Raw genomic sequence first — 16411 nt, 5'->3', positions numbered from 1 at the left:
TTCCTTTTTATGGCCTTGGGCTAAACGCTAGGCTGGCCTCAATTTTCTCATGTGTGAACTATCTAAACTATATGAGCATAAGATTACATTTCCAAGTGAACCTATTGCTAGGATATAACAATTGTGGGGGTTGTTTTGTTTTTTACTTTAGAAAAGCATTTATTAAATTATTGGGAAAACGAAAGCTCTCGGGAGATCTCCTTTTTCTGTATCTTTCTTTTCCCTTTCCTCTCAGGTCATTCTGTGTGTATGTCTTTTGCTGATTTAGGGGAACTTGGTAGCAGTTGGCACACACAAAGGCTTTGTACAGATCTGGGATGCAGCTGCAGGGAAGAAACTGTCCATGCTAGAGGGTCACACAGCCAGAGTTGGTAAGAAACAACAAAGAAGGTAAAAGGAGGCACTCGTATTTGCCTAGTGGAGGGCAGGGGAAGATTACCTAAATATCTAAACTGGGATTTCACCCTGTAAAATGGAATCCATTTTAATATCAAGCAGCGTAAGCCTAGCCTAAATTTCCTGAAGGAAGAAACAAAAGGCTTCACTCTTTAATTCACCAAAGCTCCATGAGGAGGAAGGAAAGACTGTCTTATTTAGCATTTACTATATGCTAAGCACTTCCAAGAGCTTATAAATTCAAATATAAGCAAAAAGAAAGACAATCTCTGTCCACAGGGAGCTTATATTCTAATGAGAGAAGGTAATACATTAAAGGGAGCTGAAAACTGGGGATGAAGATATATAGAAATTAAGTGCACACAGCCCAGCTCCAAAGTCAGAAAGTACACTGGTAAAAAAAAAATAAAGGCAAACAAATCCCATCATAAAGAGCTGTTGTGGTGACAGGGATGCTCAAGGCACAGACCCAAAAGAAGAAACTGAATATAAAACATCTCCAAGCAAGCCTCAAAGAAAAACACAGTTTGGGCACAAATTCAACTATAGAATTCCTAGAAAAGAAGAAGAGTTTAAAAAGGATTTTGTCAGTGAAGAGAGTACTAAAGAAAAAATTGGAAAAGAAATGAGAGCTATGGAAGAAATAATTGAAAAGGAAATTATTAGCTTAGTACAAGAGGGATAAAACCTTAAATAAGCAACCAACTCCCTGAAAATTAGAATGGATCATATAGAAGATAATGACTCCATGAGACAATAGGAAATAATAAAACAAAGTAAAAAATGTGAAAAGATGGAAGAAAATATAAGACAGTTTTACCCAAAGCATCTGCTTTAGAAAACAAATTATGGGGGAAAATATGAAAATCATTGAACTTCCTAAATTCATGATCAGGATCTAGACCTATTTTAAGAAAACTTGATGGGGCAGCTGGGTAGCTCAGTGGATTGAGAGTCACGCCTAGAGACGAGAGGTCCTAGGTTCAAATCTGGCCTCAGACACTTCCCAGCTGTGTGACCCTGGGCAAGTCACTTGACTCCCATTGCCTTCCCTTACCACTCCCTCTGCCTTTTAGCCAATACATAGTATTGACTCCAAGACGGAAGGTAAGAGTTTAAAAAACAACAACAACAACAACAAAGAAAACTTGACAAAGTCTCTTAGAACCAGTGGTAGTAATCCACCCATTACCCCCTGAAAGAAACCTGTAAATAAAAACTTCCGGGAACATTTTAGCTAAAATCTAGAATTTCCAGGTCAAATAAAAAAACACTACAAATAGCCAAAAAGAAAGAATTCCAAGTATCAAAGAGACACAGAATTACACATGATTTAGCAACTACAACTATAAAGAATGGGAGAAGTTGGAACACAATATTCCAGAAGGCAAAGGTGGCTTACAGCCAAGAATTAATTACCTAGCAAAATTGAGTTTAATAATACTAGAGGTAAGAAATGGACCTTTAGTGACATAGATAGAGGATGTCCAGGTATTTCTAATGAAAGACCAGAGCCATGTAGAAAGATGAACAGTAACAAGGGACATCAATGAAGAAAGTAACAGAAGGAATTTGCAAGGGGATAGGGGGCAGGGAATTACTTAAGTAGGGAATTCATAAATTGGAAAATATCAATATCCAGCAGCATGAGTCTAGCCTAAATTTCCTGAAGGAAGGAACAAAAGGGCATCTTATTTCAACAAAGCTCTACGAGAAAGAAGGAAGAAAAAGATTGATTAATTGCAGATAAACTGATACACAAAGAAGCCAGACAGTTTTAGTGGGGAGGGAATGTATGGCATTTGAACCTTACTCTCCTCTAAAGTGTTCAGAAGAAGAAAGAATATAAACATACACACAGACATGGGTGTAAAAGTACATTTCACTGAAAATGGAAATTAAAAGGAAAAGGGGCAAGGAATTACAAGGAGGGATTAGACCTAAGTAGTATTAAAATAATATATACACACACATATATATGGGGGGAGAGAGAGGGAGAGAGAACATTTTGAGATAGGAGAGTATGGGGATCTGAAGGGGTAAATTGGGCAATGGCTGAACAGGGTATGGTACATAAATGTAATAGTATACAACTATGCTGTAAAGAAATGATGGCCCTCAAAGAAACCTCAGACACGTATGAACTGACACAAAGTGAAGGTGAACAGAACCAGGAAAACAAAATTTATACAAACAATATAAAGACAAACAATTTTTAAAAAAATTAGGAACTGATTAGTATAATGATCAGCTACAATTACAGAAGACTCATGATGAAACATGCTATCTGCCTCCTGATAAAAGAGATGGTCTTGAGCATAGAATGAGGCATTTATTTTTTTGGACTTGGCAAATGTGGAAATCTGTTTTGCTTAACTACACATGTTTGTAACAGGAATACAAAAGTTTTGTTTCTTCCTTCATTCTCATTGGAGTTGGGGGCAAGGTGGAGAGAAAGAAGAAGGCTCATTAAAAAAATAAAATAAAACTTTTTTAAGTGAGTTCTCTATCATTTGAAGTATTCATTCAGATATTCAACTCAGTTGTTCCTTCTACAATGAAGCCTTGCAAATGTTTATGTATGTATAGGTAATCTCCCTTGGCTATAGACTTTGAGTTCCTAAGGCAAGGACTTTTCATTGTTTATATTTGTATATCCCCTTTGCCTAACAGAGTGCTTGACACATAACAGTCATTTAATAAATACTTATGTAGAAAGGATTCAGCCATCAAGACAGGCAAATTAACTTGGTGGTGACCTCCAATATTTTTTCTAGTCTTGAGATTCTAGAAGTCATAATATTTCTTTAGTCTGGCGGTTTTCAGACAGATTTTCAACTCTTTTCACTTTCCTACGAAGGGTTTATGTACTTCTAGCCTTCTCCAAAGAAAAAGACTTCATAGAACAGTTTCTCCCCTCTCTATAAAAGTGTATGCCTCTGTTTGGCTTCCTAGAGGTAATCTTGTACACTTTCTCATATCATTGTTTCTCTCTCTTAGGTGCATTGGCCTGGAATGCAGACCAGCTTTCTTCTGGGAGCAGAGATAGAATGATTCTCCAGAGAGATATTCGAACACCCCCAGTGCAGACTGAAAGGCGACTGCAAGGTCATCGGCAGGAGGTGTGTGGACTAAAGTGGTCCACTGATCACCAGCTTCTTGCTTCAGGTGGAAATGATAATAAGGTATGGAATTGTTCATCCTCCTCCATTAACAGTCTTGTGTCTCAATTAACCAATTATTATTAAACATCTACAATCTACAAAGTCCTTGCTTCATGCTAGGAATACAGAGATAAAAAAAATCAGTATCTTCCTCAAGGACCTCATAGTCTAATAGGATTTCTGGTCTTTGCTAGATAGTCTCAACTCTGCTGTGGTGCAATTTATTAACTGCTTTAGATTTTCCTCTTTCTTTGGGTTTGGGGGAGGTTATGTCCTGCCTCTCAAAGGTGATACAGTATAGAATTGATTGAACTTCTGTTGTATTCCCAGTTTCACTGTACCAGACCCATTGGGTATGTGGTAAGAGCGGGAAAATCACAGAACTTAGTGTTAGCAGACCTTGGTTTGAATCCTGACTTTGACACATAGTAGCCATGGGACCATGAATAGTTGGTACTACTTTACCCAACTGAGCCTTGTTTTCTTCATCCTTAAAGTGGGAATGAGAATATTTGCCTGTCTAACAGATTGTCTGAGGAATGCACTTTGTCAATATTAAGGTGAATTGTGGGGATAGCTAAGTAGTTCATTGGATAGATAGCAGGCCTAGACTCAAGAAGTCCTGGGTTCAAATATGACCTCAGACACTTAGCTATGTGACCCTGGGCAAGTCACTTAATCCCCATTGCCTAGTCCTTACCATTATTCTGCTTTGAATCTAACACTTAGTACTGATTCTAAGATGGAAAGTGAGGGTTAAAAAAAAAAAGTAACGTGTGAAGGTGATATTATTATTATGACTCCTGGCCCTAAAAAATCATAGTCAAATTGAAGAAAAAATAGAGTAATAAAATTTTAAACAATAAAATTTAAGAACAGTGAAAAGAAAAGCAAGCTGTATATGATGGTAATTAGTGTTTTCACATGTTAAAGACAGAACTAATTTCTTTCAGCTTCACCTGCCTCTCTTCCAAATGTCTCTATTTCTTTTGAGGGTGCTACTATCCTTCCAGTTAACCCAGCTTTGATATGTCAGAAGTCATCCTAAACTCTTCACTCTCCTTTATCTCACATGATGCAGCAAGGTGGTGCATTGGATAGAGTGCTGGGCCCAGAGTTAAGAAGACTTGTGTGCAAGTCACTTAAGCCGTGATTGTCTCCATTTCATCTTTGTAAAGTGGGAAGAATAATAGCACCTACTTCTAAGGGTTGTTGTGACAGTCAAATAAGATCATAGTTGTAAAATGCTTGGCATAGTTCTTGAATGTAGCTATGAGGAAAAGAATGCCAGTCTTAGAGCATCTCTCATATCCATCCCCTTCTCTGTACTGATATACCCACATTCTAAGGTCAGACCCCTCTTGCCTGAAGTATTGTAGCCTCCTAATTGTCCTTCCTGCATATTGAGTTTCTCTCTTCTCCAGTCCATCCATCCTTGACCAACTACATAGTGACAAAAAGCTCAGGTGTTTATATTTTTCTCCTATTCAAGTAAGCTCTAGTGGTACCTTATTTTTTCTGGAATCAAATACAGATTCCTCTATATTTAAAGCCATTCTCTATAAGTTGTTTTATACCTATGGTTTTATACTTATTTCATATATATTATTTATGTGTACATCTGGCTTAAAATAAAATATAAGCTTCTTAAGGACAGAGCCAGCTTCATTTTTTTCTTTTTTTTATCCCTAGCTCATGATACATTTTGGATGTTAAACTGAATGCTTATTGGTTGATTGGTTGGTTGGTTGGTTGATCAGTGATCTCAAATGTTGGTGTGATTTTGGCTGCCCTGCCTCCCAAAATCTCCTCTCACCCAGACCTGAAATTCTACCATTAATGGTTATTTCTTTTGAGTTAAGTATTTCTCTCTCCCTACAATTTTTTTAACATGTGAAATCTGACTTCCCTGACAAAATCAGGCCATAAAACCATATAAGGCATTTTTTGAAAGGCCTAGGAGTAATCAATGAGAAGAAAACCTAGTCTGAATGGATTTGGAGTCAGAGGCTCTTGGTGAGAATCCTGCCTCTGTTCTCTTCTACTTATGTGACCTATCCTCTGTGGATTTGAGCTCCCTCATCTGTAAATTGAGAGGATTAAACAAGATCATCTGTAAGACTTTCTCCTTCTCAAGTCCTGTGAACCTATGGTTCTAGTCACAGTTCATAATGACTTTAGGAAAGTCATTTCCTTTGCTGGGTGAGGTTTCTCTACATGTAAAAGACAAAATGACTTCCAAAGACCAGTCTAGTTGTTGGGGTTCAGGAATCATTCACTTTACTGTTGCAAAATAACTAGTCTCATATTCCAGAAAACTCAGATTGATTTCATCTCTTTTGTCTTGTTTCTCCAGCTTCTAGTCTGGAATCACTCCAGTTTAAGTCCTGTCCAACAGTACACAGAACATCTGGCAGCTGTGAAAGCAATCGCCTGGTCTCCCCACCAGCATGGCCTATTAGCATCAGGTGGCGGAACAGCTGACCGTTGCATCCGCTTCTGGAACACACTTACAGGACAGCCCCTGCAGTGCATTGATACTGGTTCTCAAGTGTGCAACCTGGCCTGGTCCAAACATGCCAATGAACTAGTAAGAGCCAGACAGCCATCTAGTGTCTGTTAAACAACTGTCACAGGTTTATAGAGTGTGTGCCAAAGAGACCTCGATGGGATATTTCTTATTGTTGTGTTAGTGATGGTTGTGGAAAGATCTGGATACATTGGGGAAGAGCAGGGAGTAAAACCTGTTCTATTGTCATTCCCTAACTCCCCAAGACATGTGAATTCCAAAAAACTAAACTGAGGGATTGGGGGTGGGCAAGAGGAACGTTGAATCTAGGCAGATCTTAGAAGTAATGGAATAGAAGTTGCAGAAAGATTTTGGCTTGATGTAACCAAAACTCTTAAGAGTTGGGACTCTCAAAAAGTGGAACTAGAGGTAGAGGGTTCCCCATCACTGAAGATTTGTACACAAGAGGCTGGCCAGCCATTTGTTGGGAATGTTGTAGGATTTTTCCTGTTGAGATAACAGGTTGGACTAGGTACCCTGTAAAGTCCCTTTTTACCTCTTAATTTCTTTGCATCTGTCCCCTTGACCACATGTCTGTGGACTTCCTCTGAGTATATGCATTCAGGCACATACCTTCTTTCTTTACTTCCTGCTCTCACAGGAATGAGTCACTTAAGACCTTGGATGGCACTTGAGAAGGATTGTCATCTCCCAGCTTACAATGTGCTTATTTATTAGCACAATGAAAGGAAAGAAATGTAATTAATGGTCATTGCCTTTAAATCAGTAATACATGTGAAGTGTTTAAACTGTTCCCTGAAGTATTAAATTGGGTAGTATAGATGATAGACCCCACCCAGAACAATACTTCCCATGCTGAGTGATATCCAGAGCCTGGGTGCTAGTCATACTGTAGGAGAGTGATCATCCTTGGATCTGCCACATTTGTTTTGAAATTTCTTGTGTTCCTCCTCCCTCTTAGGTGAGCACACATGGATACTCACAAAACCAGATCCTCGTCTGGAAATACCCTTCCCTGACACAAGTAGCCAAATTGACCGGGCATTCATACCGAGTTTTGTATCTGGTAAGTCACTAAAGAGCAGAGTTTTCCAAACTCATTTGGTCACACAGTGTTTTAAGGCTTGATACAGATTCAGTTCTGTTGAAAAAATATTAAGCAGATCTGCCCTGTGCTAGGCGTGAAGCAGACAAAAGCAAAACAAATAGAGCCTCTGGTTAAGGAAATTACAAGGAGTGGAAGAAGTGGTTAAAAACAAGTACGGATAATACAAATTAGGGACTAAGGCAGGGGGGAACAAGGGTGACAGAAGATATGACCCTGAAGGAAAATTTGAGGAGAGAAAGAACACTAATATATAAGAGGGTTAGTATAACTCAACCTTGAAAGAAGATATAATGATTCCAAAAGGCAGGGATAAAGAATGAATACCTTCTAGTCAAAGCAAGGGGATGGAGTGGTTTGTATGAATGTATAGTGATAGCTTGATGAATTCTGGGGACAGATTTGGCTGGAATATTTGAAAAGGGATAAGATGAAGTAAGGCCAGAAAGAGGAAGGAAGAAGCCTAATGTGAAGGGTCTTGAATTTAAGAATTTTATGCTAAAGGATTTTAATGATGATTGCTAGCATTTATATAGCACTTTAAGGTTTGCAAAGCACTTTACAAATACCTTATTTGATCCTCACAACAATCCTGGGAAGTAGGTGCTATTATTAATTTAACAGATGGGGAAACTGAGGCAAATAGAGCCTAAGTGATTTGCCCAAGTAAGTCACTTAACATAAGTAAGGTAAATAAGTATAAATGAATAAGAAGTTTCTGAGGCAGATTTTGAACTCTTGACTAGATAGATTCAGCACTCTTTCCACTATCTATTTTATCCTAAAGGTAAGGGCATAAGGGGTGTCACTGAAGGTTTTTGAGCACAGATATGAAATATGGTCAGAATTGTACCACAGAAAGATAATTTTAGCAGCTTTATGCAGGATAACTTAAAAAGGAGAATGCCTAGAGGGAAACAGACCAGCTAGGAGACTGTTCTATGGACAGGAGTTGATGAGAGCTTGTCTTTAGATTTCTGAATAGTTGTCATGGGGAAGAAAGACTAGACTTCCGTTGCTTGGCCCAAAAGGCAAAATTCAGACCAACAAGGGAAATTGGCTAGATGCAGTGTAAGGAAAACCTCTAATCAGCAGAACTGTTAGAGGCAGCAAGCTGGTATGATAGATAGCTCTTAGGCCTGAAGTCAAGAAGATCTATAGGCAAATTTGTTCTTGGACACTTAGCTTTGTAACCTGTGGCAAGTTACTTAACTTCTACTGCCTCAGCTTCCTTAACCGTAAAGTGAGGATAATAATAGCACCTGCCTCTTGAGGTTATTGTGAGGATCAAATGATATAAAAGCACTTATAAAGTACTTTAAACAGTGCCTGCCACATAGTGTGGACACTTAATAAAAAGCTTGTTTCCTTTCTTCCTCACTGCCCAACAATGAAATAGGCTACCTTGGGTGGATAATGAATTTCCTCTTCTGGGAGTGCTAATAAAAACAGGATGCCCACTTGTTGGAAATGTTGTATAATAGTCTTTCCCAACTATTAATCTATAGCATATTATTATTGGATTTCAGAAATTTGACTTCCAAAGGATATTACTTTTTAAAAAAAACTTTAAGAGGAGAAGTTCTTGCCTGTGTTCCATTCCTCCCATTCTTGTTTCCTTTTCCCTGACCCTTGCCCACCACACCTAGGCTGGGTCAGGTAGGAAAAAAAAACAAACACACATACAGATATTTGGTAAGTCCTCAGTATCAATTATGTTAGGAAACATTACAGAAAAGGCATTTCATGTTTCAGGCATGTTGTATTGGGTGACGTTTCATACAGCTCTTGAGATTTTGTTACTGTGACTTTTCTTGGGGGTATAGAATATTCTTTTGATAAATGAGGGCCAGGGAAATCTTGACACAAAATTGAATGAAAAAGGTCTATTTTTATAATGAGGAAAAAAATCTTAAGTATTTTTTCATAGGGACAGGGATAGAACTTGGACCTGGGATTTCTTTAAGGTGGGGAGCTCCTACTGAACTCCCTGAAACATCCTTCTCTGCAACGAATAGTCTTTGAGAACAGAGAAGTTAAGGAATTTGTCCAGTGTCAGGCAAAATTTAAACCCTGGAGATGCTAGTTCTAAGGCCAACTCTATCCACTAGGCCAGTGATGGCAAATCTTATAGAGATGGAGTGCCAGACCCATCCCCAGATTGAGTGCCATGCCCCATACACATACACACAACCCTACCCCCACTCCTACCCCAGACAGAAGGGAAGAAGTATTCCCACTGGGCTGATGGGTAGAGGGACAGGTGATGAGAAGTACATGTGGAGAAGGGGGAGGAAAGTGACCCCAGCACTATGCTCCCCTCCAGCTATGGGCTACACTATGAGCTATGCTCTCCTGAAACCTAGGTCCTCTCCAGCCCCACCACCAGAATCACCTTCAACACAGACTCAACAGGCTGCCATTTGTGCTGCCCCCTCATGCAGCATGTGAGCAGTGGCTCCCTCTACCCCCCAATCCTCCCAAGCACTTTACCCCAGCAAGGGAAGGGAGAAAGCTTTTCCATTGGGCTGCTGGGTAGGGGGGTGGGGGAAGTGAGGAATGTCCATAGGTGCATGGAGAGGGGGAGGGGAACAGCTCTACCTGAGTCCCTTGGGCTTTCTAGTAATGAACTCTGACAGGCGACTGCAGGTGTGCCCACAGAGAGGGCTCTGTGTGTCCTTTTTGACACATGTGCCATAGGTTCACCATCACTACACTAGACCTTGGTGTCTTTTTTTTTTTTTTTTTTTTTTGAGGTAGCCTTCATATGTAGATTTCATAGATGCAAATTTTACACAATTATCAAAGGATCTGTGGTTCGTGTTCATGGGAAGGTGTTTGCAAATTCTCAGTATAAGATTTTCCTCTCAGTTCATTCAGTAGTGCCAGAGGTTGGGTTTGAACTCAGGTCTTCTTGACTCCCAACTCTCTATCCCCATTCTGCCATACTACCAATCAACAATTTTTCACAAAAAATCCTCTTCAAACTATATTGAATATAAAGATTCAGTGAAACAGACTTGGTCAGAAGTGCTGGACTAAGACATCAGACAGCCTTCTCTGTATTCTGCCTTCTCCCTTTCAACTTCCTCCTTTGCTATATAATTAATTCATGTGGATATTGAAGGGATATGCCATGTTTGGGAGACTGGGGAATAGAACCATGTTTCTTTTTGCCTTCAGATTTATTTGACATTAAACAATTTAAATGAAACAAAAGAATTCACCTGTTGCCTTGAGTAACTCTTGATAGAACAGTTTTTTCATCTGTAATCTTTCATTCCTAATTTAGAAGTTCACCTGCTTGAAGACAGGTAGCTGAACCTACAATGGCCTTAAGAGGAGGACATTTCTTCACTATAGGAGATTTAGACCTATTGGGGGAAAGTTGCCTATATACCTATTGTAAAATGAACTATAATTTTCTTTTAAAGTTTCAGTATTAAAATATAGGAATAAAAAGTTATAGCTATAGTAATATGAGTTAATTCGCCCATGATGACTCAGCTTAAATACTAGGTACCAGCTTAAATACCTATACCTAACCTGAAAGAAAAGAATTGTTTGTATGGAGGGAAATAATACCCACATCTAATATTTGACAGGAGGAGAGTAACTTTTGTCAGTAAATTGATACTGATGTATTTTTCCCTTTTCTCTTTCAGGCAATGTCTCCCGATGGAGAGGCCATAGTTACTGGTGCTGGAGATGAAACTCTGAGATTTTGGAATGTTTTTAGCAAAACTCGTTCAACAAAGGTAAAGTATTTTGGTATAGGAAGGTCTAGGTATTCTCCTTGTCAGACCCTCCCAAAAGTGTCCCAGAGCCAGTGATGAATCCATCTATGAAAAGCTATGTCTGGGCTTACCTACATCCCTTTTCATACTGTCTGAATGTATATATTGTCTGTCCTATAATTGTGTCTTCATTTGTTTAACTTTCTATTACTTTTACATTCTCTGTCCACTACCTGGAGGATATGTAGGAGTGTCCTCTATTAGGCAGAACTCTATAAAAGCAAAGACCTATATCTTACTTATAGTCTAGTGTGGTATGGTAGAAACTTTGGACTTGGAGCAACAAGTTCTGGTTCTGCTATAGGGCACATCATCTTTCTTAGCATTCTTTGGGCACATCATCTTTCTTAGCGTTCTTTTTTTAGTTTCTTTGTTTGTAAAGTAAATGCTTAATAAACTTGTCCATTTGTTCTTCTTTCAGTATGAAGGACAACCACCACCTATCTCCTTAGTTATTTTGAGTACTCTTTTATTAGCCATTTTTGTGCAATACTTTCTTTAAATTCTGAAATTCATTCTTCTTGGAAAATGAAATAAGCAAAATAAATATTGAGACGCTTTGTCTGCTGTCATCACATGTCACCCAGTTTTCTCCAAGGAGTAATTCTGTCTCACCTTTGCTACTTCTCTTTAATCATTTTTCTTAGTTTTCTTTGAGAACTGTAGCCCATTCCTAATTTGAACAGTTCTGAGTCACCTAGCTGTCCTTTTTTGTTTTTTTAAAAATTCATTTGTATTTTTTCTTCATGATTATTTCTGTCTAAAGAATTATTTCATTCTTTTTTTTTTTTTTGCCATTTACTAAAATTTTATCTTTTAACTCAATTATGGGGAAAAACATTTTTTAACCTTCATTTTCTTTATGTTTGAAGCAAATTCTCCCTTCTTCCCTCTCCTCCCCTTTCCCCAAGAGAGCAGGCAAGCTGATAGAGATTTTACACGTATAATAGTGTCAAACATCTTCCTATTTAGTCCTTTTTTGAAAGAAAATTTGAACAAACTAAAGAAAAGTGAAGGTGTAAAGTGAAATATAGTATGTTTTGGTCTACATTCAGATTCTATCAATTCTTTCTCTAGAGGCAAATGACATTTTTCATCATGAGACTTTGAGGAATTTCTTGGATCACCATGTTGTTAAGAATAGCTAAGTTATTCATAAATGTTCATCATATAATATTGCTATTACTGTATACAATATTCTTCTGATACTGTTCACTTCACTTTGCATTAGTTCATGTAAGTCTTTCAAGCCTTTCTTAAATTTTCTTTCATGGGGGCAGCTGGGTAGTTCAGTGGATTGAGAGCCAGGCCTAGAGACGAGAGGTCCTAGGTTCAAATCTGGCCTCAGACACTTCCCAGCTATGTGACCCTGGGCAAGTCACTTCACCCCTATTGCATAGCCCTTACCACTCTTCTGCCTTGGAGCCAATACACAGTATTGACTCCCAGACGGAAGGTAAGGGTTTATTTATTTATTTTTTTAATTATCTTTCACATCATTTCTTATAGCACAATAGTAGTCTATTAAATCATGTACTGCAACTTCTTTAGCCATTCCCCAATTGATGGACATTGCCTGAGGGATGTTTCCAATTGCCACCTCACAAAGAACTGCTGTAAATATTTTTGCACAAACATATCCCTTTCCCCTTTTAAAAATCTCTCTGGGATACAGAGCTAGTAGTGATATTTCTGCATCACAAGGTATGCACAGTTTTAAACTCTTTGGGCATAGTTCCAAATCACCCTTCAGAATGGTTGGATCAGTTCACAACACCACCAGTAGTACATTAGTGTCTCAATTTTGCCATATCCCCTCCAGCAAGAATTTTATTCTTGAGAGGTTCCCATCTTTCCTGGGCTGACTTCCCCTGTTCTTTAGTCCTTGGGATTATACCTCACATTTCTCTGAATATTCTGAATTCTGTTCTCCTCCAACTCAGTTGCATGTCATACTTTTCCTGACTTTCTTCTGCTTTTCTACCACAAATTCCAAGGTGGGGTGATCACTGCTTCCCAAGGCTCCCATCATTTATAGCTTAAGCAATTGGTTCTTCTCTGTTGATAAGAATCAGATTCAGAATAGAATTTCTCCTTGTTTGTTCCACTACCTTTTGAAGGATGAAATTAGCAATAAGGCAAATCAAGAAATCAAGAAAAAACCTCTCTGTTTTTGTCCACGTGAAAGAGCTCTAGCAAATGTCTAAATGGTTTAAATCCTCTATCCCTATGACATCATATCTCTTACATTATAATCCAATTCTCAAGCTCCTTATTTATATTTCGTCCTTCTGTCTAGATTGCCTATAGTGTAGCTTTTTGACATTGACAGGGTACCTTTTGTTTCTGCTTGTCTTTATCTTCTCCCAGATGTTTTCTACCATTGCTTTCCTATTCTGGTTTTTAGCTTTCCTCACATGAATATATCTTCTTTTCTTTTTGAGTATATCTTCTTAATGTACAATAGTGCTATTCCACTTACACCGCTTTACCTATCATTTATTTTCTAAATAAAGAGCACCTTACTATGGTCCTAGATCCCTTCCAACCAGGTCTTACTTGGTAATTATCACATCAAATTTTCCTCCTCACAGCTATATTAGCTAGTTCGTCTTGCTTCTTATCCATACTTGATACATTTGTTTATAGACAATGGAAATGGAAATTTTATCTTCTGTGAACTTCTAAGTGTCTCTATCCTATCCACAAACCTGTCATGGGCTCTATTTTAAGACATGGTTCAGAAAACAAAATCCCATTCTCCAACACTTGTTTTCAACTTCTGAGTCCTATGGGAACCCCAAGAGCAGAAATCTAGGAAACAGTAAGGAAACTCTTCCCTTTCTTTATCCCTGAAGTTAAGAATACCAACTACTTCCCCTTAAGTCCTAGATTTTAGGCCACTGATCTCCCTCTCAGACACTTGAGTCAAAGTTTAGTTACTATTCCTAGGTTAGCTAGAAAGGAGTTTTAAAGTTCTTCTAATCCAACTTCCATTTTATAGAAGAAGAAACTAAGACATCCTGAGATTGTTATTTGCCCAAGGTTACACAGCTATTAAGTTGTAGAGGTGGAATTCATACTCAGATCTTCTGATATCAGGCCCAGGGCTCTCCTTTCAAGTATCCTACTGTTTTAGTTATATTTGATTTTTAGTAGTTGATTGGACTATCAGGGATACATTCCTTCAAAATCATTCCCTTTGTGCTAGCTTAGTGGTTCCTAAACTTTTTTGGCCTACCGCCCTCTTTCCAGAAAAAATATTACTTAGCGCACCCCCTGTCACATACTATCACTGCCCCCAAATATACCTGTGGCCATCACCGCTCCCCTGGATTGCTGCAGCACCCACCTTGGGGATTCCACTTTGGGAATCACTGCTCTAGCTGATCCCTTATTATACAGTTCACCTGTTGAATCACATGGTTTCATGATGTCCTTTCCTGCTTTGAGATTCTAGCATTCTACTTTTTACACCTTCCCCCAACTAAAAATCTCCTCTTGATACATGTGTCACCCAGTGGAATTGTTCATCGGCTCAGGGAGGGGGGAGAGAAAAGGGTAAGGAAAGAGCATGAATCATGTAACCATGGAAAAAATATTCCAGATTAATTAGTAAAAATCTCCTCTAGCGAAAGTTCTGACTATTGTTGAATAAATTGGTTCCTCTATTATAGAGTGATACTGTCTGTGATGGGTTTAGTGTAGAAATTGTGGAAAGAGATTGAATTAAGGGATTGAAACATTATTTGGATGGTCTTGATAATCTCCAAAATCTTAACTACTGCTTAACATTCTTGATTTCAATTCCAAATCTATCACTAACTTTGATAAGACTTTTGATTTAGTAAATCATTTCACCTCTCTACAGGTTCCATTTTCTCATTTGTGAGATGGAGACTTTTTTTTTTTTTTTTTTGGTAATGCCTGTTTTTGCCACCTTCCTGGAAATCATGTGAAATAAGGGGTATTTTAGGCCATACAGCCTAGAAAGCACTGTACAGATATCTGTACATAGGATTTTAAAGTCTAAAGGAATTTATTTATAAATATAAAATGGCCTAAGAAAATAGCAAGCACTGTATATAAAATCCTTGAATCCTTATGCTGGAGAAGACATGAGATGGTCATCTAATCTATTTCTTAGATGATTCTCCTCTCATACCCAAACTTTTTTCCCCTAGTACAGGAATTTCACTCTAATCTCTCCTTGATAACCTCGAGCTCCTTACATTGTTGGGCAACTCATTTGTCTGGAAGTCTTCTTACCTTGAGCCCAAATTTATTTCGTTGATGCTTAGCAAATGCTAATTGTTATTTGTTCAACATCCTTTTCTTCTCTTTATTTTTAGGAATCTGTATCTGTCCTAAATCTCTTCACTAGAATCCGGTAACTCCCCAACCCTGAACACCAGGACCACACTACATTGTACAGGGAAAAACCACTAATCAATGTGCATGGAACCCCTGTTATCAGCTGGAAGAGAAAAGGGGTAGGGTGGGTAGGTGGACCTGGAGAAACCTTCAAGATTCTTATTAAATACCTGATTGTGAACTCTGTTGAACAGTATTTGGAAAGGGGACAAGGTTGGGAGGAACCACTCAACTCTTAAGAGGAGCCCGTTCTTCACAAAGGGCAAACAGAAGAGAAACAAACTGGGCAGCATCTGCATTTCACACGCCAGACAGGATTGGTGTGGCCAAGACCAGCTCAACTTGAGAACAGGGTCGCCTTTTCTGATCCATTATCCCTGGGAAGAGATGAACAAGCTTACTTCCTTTTTTGTCATTATTGTATTCTGGGGGAAATAGGGACTGGAGGTCAGGGGAGAGGCAGGCTGTATGTGACCTTAAAGTCATGGCAGCCCCATACCCCTGTGTTTAAATGGACTGCTTTAGAAGTCAAGGCTCTTTGGGGCCAAACTTTCTCATGTAAAATGGAACAGGAGTTAGAAAACAGTAACTTTTCAAGGGATTTACAGCTGGAATTTGGAATTTCCAATCCCCCAGAAGGTGCCAAAGCTAGGAGTGATCATTCAGAAGGAGAGTGAAATGCCGTTATTATGTGTTCTCCAGTGCATGCCACATACTTTTTTTTTTTTAATAATTTTAAACTCTTCCTGCACCTGCTTTGGTAATAAATATACAAAGTGTAACCAAATAGAGGTTGCCTCCAAACCGGGCTACCTATGAGATCAAATAGCTTATCCATCCTGGTGGGTTTGGGAATGAAAAAAAAAAAGGGAACTCTACCAAGGAGTGTGGTTCAAGCTGTAGGGATGATTAAAAGAGGGGCATAGCTTCCTAGAGGAGTCAGTCTTTTGACCTATAGGGGTAGTACATAAGATTGACAGAATGTGCACTCACAGCAGTATTCTTGGGTAGGTATCAGGGAGAGAGAACGTTATCATGTGTAGTC

General features: G+C 38.7%; 1 protein-coding gene across 3 annotated transcripts in view; it reads left to right on the top strand.

The window, feature by feature from the left end:
* FZR1 (fizzy and cell division cycle 20 related 1) overlaps positions 1-15737 on the top strand; it is a 37375-nt gene extending 21638 nt beyond the window's left edge. For 2 of the 3 annotated variants that reach the window (XM_044671368.1, XM_044671352.1), the window contains 6 exons: positions 269-371; positions 3397-3581; positions 5917-6150; positions 7052-7156; positions 10861-10953; positions 15345-15737. In XM_044671368.1, coding sequence (XP_044527303.1) covers positions 269-371; positions 3397-3581; positions 5917-6150; positions 7052-7156; positions 10861-10953; positions 15345-15386 — 762 coding nt within the window. In that variant the 3' untranslated portion in view covers positions 15387-15737. Of the gene's footprint in view, positions 1-268; positions 372-3396; positions 3582-5916; positions 6151-7051; positions 7157-10860; positions 10959-12272; positions 12277-15344 lie in introns of all 3 variants that reach the window. The other variant, XM_044671360.1, reaches the window with a different exon arrangement.
* The last annotated feature ends 674 nt before the right edge of the window (positions 15738-16411 follow it).

Source organism: Gracilinanus agilis, chromosome 1 (assembly GCF_016433145.1).
Source record: "Gracilinanus agilis isolate LMUSP501 chromosome 1, AgileGrace, whole genome shotgun sequence".
In the NCBI taxonomy this organism is placed as follows: Eukaryota; Metazoa; Chordata; class Mammalia; order Didelphimorphia; family Didelphidae; genus Gracilinanus; species Gracilinanus agilis.
The sequence above is the reverse complement of the archived record's forward strand: the minus strand, read 5'-3'. Positions and strand labels throughout refer to the sequence as shown.